Source organism: Oreochromis niloticus, linkage group LG18 (genome assembly GCF_001858045.2).
Source record: "Oreochromis niloticus isolate F11D_XX linkage group LG18, O_niloticus_UMD_NMBU, whole genome shotgun sequence".
In the NCBI taxonomy this organism is placed as follows: domain Eukaryota; kingdom Metazoa; phylum Chordata; class Actinopteri; order Cichliformes; family Cichlidae; genus Oreochromis; species Oreochromis niloticus.
In genome coordinates this window covers 25,258,517-25,266,627 of record NC_031982.2, presented here as the reverse complement: position 1 = coordinate 25,266,627, position 8,111 = coordinate 25,258,517, and the positions used below count along the sequence as shown (strand labels likewise).

Sequence of the window (8,111 nt, the reverse complement as noted above, 5' to 3'; positions counted from 1 at the left end):
TAAGGACATTTCTCTTTTTTATAATTCATTTTAATTTTCCACATTCAAAAACTTGTGTGGGTTAGTTTTAAGATTTAGCCCCACCTAGTTTGGTTTATCCTTCTTTTTTTTTTTTTTTTTAAACCAGGAGGCCGAAGCCTATCAAAGAGGAGTACAGCCTACCAAGTCGCTAGGCTAAAGCCATTCCTGCTCCCATTCACCTACAATCAATTTAGAATCAATCAATTTGACTTGCATGTATTTGGACTGGTAGGAAACCACAGGGAGAGAATACAAACTCCACCCAAAGGTGCTCCAGCGGATTCCTGTCCTGCTATGAGACTAGTTCCAGTTTTACTTAATACAATAATAAAACCTTGTGAGGCTCAGAGTGAAATGAGTCAAAGCGTTCAACCAAACAAACTTTATTTGCACACTTGGCCGTGTTCATGTATAAAATGCATCAAGACACTTCACAAATGATCCCTTCCCTTAATTCAAGAGTTTAATGAGGCCCATAAAAACTGAAGAGGGGTGTCACTTTACAAGCAGCAAAACAGAAAAAAAACAAACCCAAAAACCTGTAATATAGATATAGATCATAGACTGTATAAAAGGTGGAGGCAGCTTCAGTGTCTGAAAAGTGACGCCAGAAGCAGAAAGTACCTTAAAACTCCTTTCTTTCTAATGACCATCAAGGGGCGACTTGAGTGGTTGCAAAAGGACCTCAGGTCCTATAGAAGTCTATGTGGGAAAGACCCTCACCCCTGACTTTTTAAACACTTTCCTAATCAGCTGGTGGTTTCAAAACCCAAAAGAAGGTGACAGCAAATACGCTCATCAAGGCTTTAGAACAAGACTTCACTAACCAGACCACGACATCATGGTAGCTCCAGCCGTCTTCCATACTGTCTATGGTTTGGATGAGTAAGTACACAAACTGTCGTGAATAAATCAGTAATAAATCAGAAGTTCAAAGCCCATGTCGTGCATGGTGAAAGGTTTCACAGATAGATAAGATACACCTACTGTAGAGGATCTCTGGAAGCACATCACTGGAGGCGTTTAAATACTTAATCGGAACTAAGGTGAAAAGTGTAGCTTCAATGCTCCCGGGTGAAAACTTTAAAGGTCTCTTTGTATGTTTGTCTATCGTAGACGGAGCATCTTCCTAAAGTCTTGGCTTTTCAAAGATGTGATGTTTCTAACTAACTAACAACAGATGGCAGTAAACATGGCTAATTTGAGTTGGTTGTATCCTCTACAGACAGTAAGTACAGTATATGGCATTTAATTACATTAGGATGAGTAGTAAAGGACAGAGAGAAATACTAAAGCACCGATTCCTATAATGGTTGGCTTCAGTCAGTGAGGCGAACCCCACTGTGTGAAAAAGGATAAATATCCTAAGGGGTGGTTTGGAGGAACTTGACAGCACAGGCTCAGGTAGAGGAAGTTTAGCCCTTACAGCCTGAAGCCCGTCGTAGCCTCCTCACAGCTCATCTCCAGTGTGACCTTGGTTGAAGGCGTCCCCTGTCAGCTTGTCCTGAGCCTCCTTCATACCGGATATAACTGAGTAGCAGAGAGGGAAGAAAGGCAGAAAATAGAATAACCATGAACTGCTGTAAGTTTGGAAGATATATCTGAAGTTTTGTTGTATTTGTACAGCAACAATGCACGACCACAGTCATCTTAAGGTGCTTTAAGATGAAGGTAAAGACCCTACAATATTAAAGAAAGATCCTTAATGATCCAGTAATGTATACCTAACTACATGGTGACAGTAGGGAAGAAGAACTCCTTTTTTAAAGGAAGAGATCATATTTCAGGTGATTTTACATCACATGATGGTTTAATCTTAAGTGGGCTGAACCAGTGCAACTCTCTTTCTGTCAGCGTGAAGAGGTCCAACTACACATTTATTCCCTCAGATGTCTTAATATGAGAAAAACTAGCTGCTGATTAATTTCTTACATATTACTCAGTTACTTTGGTAGCCATGGGGGAGGTTTTTAAATCAGCAGGACAAGCTGTAAAACTTACACAAATACAGTTAAACATCATAAAATTTATACCCTACTTCACATTTTCCAAAGCCACCTTGTTGAGTTCATATTGGAGTCTTTGCCAGGCTGATTCTGGCCCCTGGGCCTTATGTTTGACACCCCTGCAATACAGGATGAATCCATGCTTTCTTGTTGCTTATGCCAAATTCTGACCAGACCATGGCAGCGTTGTGTAATCGAGACTCATCTGACCAGGCAACATTTTTCCAGTCTTCTGTTGTCAAATTTTGGTGAGTGCATGCAAACTGTAGCATCAGTTTCCTGTTCCTAAATAACAGGAGTGTCACCCGGTTTGGTCTTCAGTTTCTTAAATATATCCTGAGCAGTCTGGTACCAACAACCTGCCACCTTCGAAGTATTCTGATGCTCAGTTGGAACTTCAGTAGGTTGTCCGTATGCTTAAATGGATTGGCTTACTGCTATGTGATTGGCTGATTAGAGATCTGTGTTAGCAAGCAGTTAAACAGGTGTACCTAAAAAAAAAAAGTGTTCAGTGTAGTCTGCAGTACAGTAAATTTCATCTCTCCTCTTCTGAAATTTGTTTTTTGTCCTGTTTTCTCTCTTTTCTACCCCTCAGCTCCAAACCAGCCAGAACGTCTTCTCCCTGAGCCTGCTCTTCCTTTTGAAGGGGAGTTCTTCCTCCCCACCACCAAGTGTTTGCTCATAGAGGACAGTTTGTAGGATCTTATAACATAAAGCGACCTTAAAGTGGCTGTGAAGTGAATTTAATATCCCACCAACATAGAAATGATCATCTGGACTGTTACCGTGTTCTGCATTGCTGTAAAAGTACTTGTAGTTGGGGTTCCCGTTTTTGTTGGTGATTTCAGGATGGACATGGCCGAGCGGATCTGTGAAGGAAATAAAAAGGAAAAAAAAATTAGTTGAAACAGATACAACAAAAACTGTGTTTTTCATTTAATCTAAGATGTTCTTGACGAATAATTCCTCATATGCTATTCTGATGTTTATTTATGAAGAGGTGGGTTTTATTAGAAAGGTCTGGGTGGTGGTGCAGTGTGGTGTAGGGCTGGGCAGAGTAGCTCAAGGAGCAGTGACATTGAGCAGCACAGCTGTTGTAGCCATACATCTGTTAATCAGCTTCTCCTTTGATGTAGCAGCATGGTGAGACCTGCCATGCTGGGCAGTTCCCAGCACAGCGCACAGCTTTTTCTTAGTATAACGTGTGTCTGTGTGTGCAGGATAAACTAATAAAGACTGCTGGCTGTCTAAATCACCGGCTTTCAACATTTTGATGATCAAGGCACACTAAAAGGGAAAGAGACATTTTTTGCCATCCATAAGACAAAATTTCCCATCATTATGTCAAATTTTTGATGTAATTACTAAGAAAATAACTGAAAGTTAAAAACATAAGTTGAAATTTGAGTTAAGTCGAAACTTTGAGTTGAAATTTATGGAGAGACATTTGCCTTAAAAGTGTTACAAATGCATACCTTATGATCCACAAGTATAAAACTAAGATGTCCCAATTTTACACTGAGACTTGAACGCAACTTAGTCTGTGGATCTGTGCGAAGCTTTCAGCGTGAAAAATCCCAGGTGGGCCTGGGACATGATCTGTGCATATCAGGCAATTGTGCACACGCATTTAAGGCTTTATAAGTAAGCAAGGGATGTTGCCTGTACTTTTAGCTTGAGGATAATTTGGATATACACATTTTTAAAACGTTTGTGTGGATTGGAGTGCGCATTTTTGAATCCTCAAAAGTTGCACACGTTTGTAAATTTTAGTTCACGCTTCTGGACAATATCTGTAACACTTTTGAGGCAAATTTCTCTCCATATAAATTTTGACTTATGGATGGCTTCCACACCTTTTACAGCCTGTCTTTAATAAGTGGACCTACAACAGGGTCATGTCAACCTCTGATTCAGATCTGCTATGTCCTCTCGGAAGGAATGTCTGGCCAAATTATTCTTTTTAGGGCAAATAAGTGCATAAAAGTACGACACAATTCATTCATAAACTTCTGAGTTTATGTGTAGAGCTGCAGGAAGTTCAACCTGCCCATTAGGCCTTTTTTAAACATTTCCCAAAGAGAACTGGACGAGACTTGGTATGACAGTGTTGTTTAGAAACTTTTCATTGTATTATTTATAACAATACTAACTTTGCCTTTAGTTCTGAAAACTTTCCGTTTTCTGATAATATAATGTAACCTGGACCAGAAAACTATTACTACTACCACTAACTGCACAAGGAGTCACTCCTCAAAGCTGTGTACATCAAGGCTGATTACGCCCCCGCCTTCCTACCAAGGAAAAGAATCCGAGGAATGTATCCCCCATCTGGGGTGAAGGCTTCATCCTTTGGCTCCTCTTCATCCTGGTAAAATGAGAGATTAGTGGAAACAAATCCAAAAACCGCCAATGTGTCAATTCTGGCTTGTAGCATGACGATAAAACAAGAAATAAAAGGGAGCACAAACATGATATTTTTACATCAATACACTGAAATAAACAGAAAATACAGGAAGCAGCGGCTTTAAGGTGCTTTCAATATATCCTCACCTCCAGGTTCACCATGACAAAGTTGTGTGCCAGTTCAGAGATCTCCTTGGATTCAGCAAACTTGGGCTTCAGTGCTGATTATAAAAACAACAACATAGTAAAGAGGTTATTTTACACACAATCAAATGCAAAAAGCTTTTATATTTACGGTGAAGAGGCTTAAATAATTAAAAGCCTCTGTTGTTCTTCAGTTTTTTTCCAAGTTTTCAGATCTGCTGAATTCTCATGTTGCATTTCACTTGTTAGTGAAAATAGTCACTTAATTTTTTCCAACAACCCTTCCGGTTTTTGTCATTTCCTGATTGCTTTGTTTGTCCTTTCCACATTACACATCTGGCTGAGATCCAAAGACGGGCTTCCTGATTAACAACAACATTGTAGCTACGATTTGGATCATTTAAAAAAGCTGATAAAAACAGTTGATTCTGCTTTCAACAGAAATATTTTTCCATGAATATATTTTCTGTAACATTTAAATTGCTAAGCAATATCCTAAGTTAATTAAACAAATATAAAACTCAATTTCAGGCATTGTAGATAGATCTCATCTCCAGCTTTTGTCATTCTTGGACTTTACTAGAGGGGCTTTGCATGACTCAAAGTTCAGAATCATCCTTGTTTAGCTCCTTAGTTCATCTTCTGTCTGAAAGAAGCTGGTTTAGCTCATCTACCTTTAAGGTGACTTTCTTCTGATTGGCTGTTCATCGTAAACAGACCCCAGGGTTTGAGCGGATGCACAGATTTAAATACATGGGAGTCCACATACACAAACACCTGACATAAGCGACTTAAAAAGGCCCAACAGCATCTGTACAGCTTCAGGTGTTTAAGGATCCCTGCATTGCTACCTTACAGGTTTTCAGGAGCTTTCTGGCAGGCTGCTAAACCACTGGCAACATGCCCTGCATTAAAAAAGCAGCCCTTTAGGGGCTTTTTAAAGTATCCATACAACAACCTGTTCTCGGAGACAACACAACATGTTCATTCTAGTTCATGAGCCACACATCTAAAGTTTAACATAGTAAATTCTCAAATGTCCACATTTTAACACTCAGTGAACCAGTCACTTACAAAAACATGTGATATCTTAAAAGGTGTAAGCGTAATTTCAACACCTTGTCCTGGTTGTTCAACATAGGGAGCCTACTATTATTACGTGTACATAAATTTACAGATCATAAAAGCTTCACGTGTACAGTATTTTATGCCTTTATGACTCAGACAGCTTGTCTAAATTTTAAATGTTTTATGTAATAAAATAAAATAATTTTTAAGCAGGAAATATGCAACATGTCTGGCTTTGATTCTCTCTTCAAAGTAATGTCAATCGACTAAACTCAATAATGTTCACCATGATTTTAATTACACCTAATTTGGCGTTTTTTTACTCTATAGAACAGATTTTTAGTCAGACAGTTTCTGCAAGATGAACGGTGGAACATTATTTTACCTTTGCAGGCTCCACACCAGCTCTTGTGGATGATGACCATGATCGGCAGCCCGCTGTTAATTTAAACACATTTAAAAGTGCATCAAAACCAAAATTAAACTCATGCTGTTCCAAAACTGAAAACTTCTCACACTGCTCCATGTTTTTAAAGCCTGAAATTGCAACATATGAAAAACTACACCCGCTCGTTGACAACTTGTCAATCTGCTCCTCTAACCAGGACAAAAATAGATGTATGCGTGGGTTTTTTTTAAACAGCTGCCTCAGGCTAATCTTTGCACAAAAGGCTCTTTGGCAGCATTTCAGGAAGTGGTTGTAATATTTTTGCTCACCTGGCTTCAGCTTCTTTCTTGGCATCTTCCAGCGTTCTCCAGTGGATGTGATCACCAAATCCTGCAGGCAGAGACAATCAATAAGCACACCCACACTGTGTATCTGGTATTGTGTTGCACAACAGGGTGTGTTTGCCCTAAATACTCAATCAATAGATAGAGGTACAAGGAAACAAATACAACTGAATGGCAAGTTATTTGATACTATATTGTGCTATAGCAAACAGGGCTGAAACAAGGTACTTTATACAGCTACTTCACCAGTAATAAAGGTAGTAGTAGCTTATTACTAGTAGTACTATTAATAAGCATGGAATACATTTTAGATAAACAAAAATAAAGTGGCAAATTTACAAAAGAAAAAACTATTAAAATTAAATTCTGGAAAATTTATGAGGAAAAAGATGTAAGAAAAAATGGGCAAATTGAGAATTAAAATGTGGCGAATTTATCAGAAATAAACTGGCAAATCTGCAAGAAGAAAAAGCTGTTTGATTATAAGACCAAAAAATTTTATTTAACATCCTTTTTATTTTCTACTCTTTTCGGGTACTTCTGAATAATTAAGAATGCAATCAATGGATTAATATTTGTTTCAGTACTAAACTTTAATCGCATTCACTAGCTTGTTTCTTTTAACGCCCACTACTATTTACATACATATTGTACAACTTTTTTTTCAATCAAAATGCATCTACATTCATGTAAGGATATTTTATTTAAGCATATATCTCATTTTCCTGTGTGCTTGGCGAAAAACATTTTATTTTGAGTGAGTATAATTATAAGTTAAAACAGTATTAATGAAGAAATCGTTAAATGCAGGTCTGTAGAGGACTTAAAGCTATAAAACAACTCGGCTAAGCTGACCAGAAAAACTACAAATTATGTCTGCCCGACAGAAACACTTGCATACACCTGCTCAGTAAACCAGGACACGGATATTAGGTTTCAGGATGAAAGACATCTGGCTCTGCTCTGCTTTGCTCTCCCACTGGTGACACTATCAATGAAGCTGCACAAAGATCCTGCTTTAAATCAATCATTAACTCCAGATTTAAACTCACCTCTCCCGCTGGTGGCTTGCACAACCTCCTGGAAACACGATAAAGAGATTAAAAGCTGAAAAACTGAGAAAAGGCCGAAGTTCAGCAGAGAGGTTTGCATTTTGAGTGCTTTTCCTTGTCAAACTGCGGACGGGAACAGCTAACAGCAGTGACTGATAGTTAGCCAAGTGACCCGGATGTATAACAGCCGCGTTTCACAATAAGAGCCCCATTGAGAAAGTTGGGATTTTACAAAATAGTGCACAGGAAACAAAATTATAAAACAAACAATAGCCTGAAACAATAGCCAAAAAAAACAAAAACAAAACCCTCACAAAGTTAAAAACTACATTTTATAATGCAAAATTATATATTATTGTTATATGACAAATTTATGTTAAAATTCTTCCTGACTTTATTTTCTGTTTTTCTTTCTTTCTTTTTTTCTTTCTTTCTTGAAAAAAAAATACTAAAAGAAAGAAACTGGGTGGAGTTATTTCCAAGAAAAAAAATCCAAAGTTTTGTTACTAAAATTGTATTTGAGAGTAAAAAAAAAACGCAAAATTGCTGTCATTTGTGTGTGTGTGTGTGTGTGTGTGTGTGTGTGTGTGTGTGTGTGTAACGTTGGGAAGGTGTCTGGGAGCCATTTTGAAACAACTGCAGATTCCAAGATCATAACTTCAATTACCTGTACACAACTACA

General features: G+C 38.1%; 1 protein-coding gene across 1 annotated transcript; it reads right to left on the bottom strand.

Annotated features, from left to right (window-relative positions):
• Positions 1-388: 388 nt before the first annotated feature.
• txndc12 (thioredoxin domain containing 12 (endoplasmic reticulum)) lies at positions 389-7,611 on the bottom strand. The gene is made up of 7 exons (XM_003448452.5): positions 7,430-7,611; positions 6,363-6,423; positions 6,031-6,083; positions 4,581-4,654; positions 4,326-4,395; positions 2,813-2,896; positions 389-1,551 (listed from the first exon to the last, which is right to left on the bottom strand). Exons 1-7 carry the CDS (start codon positions 7,527-7,529, stop codon positions 1,472-1,474), a joined length of 522 nt encoding a protein of 173 aa, XP_003448500.1. The 5' UTR covers positions 7,530-7,611; the 3' UTR covers positions 389-1,471.
• Positions 7,612-8,111: the final 500 nt, after the last annotated feature.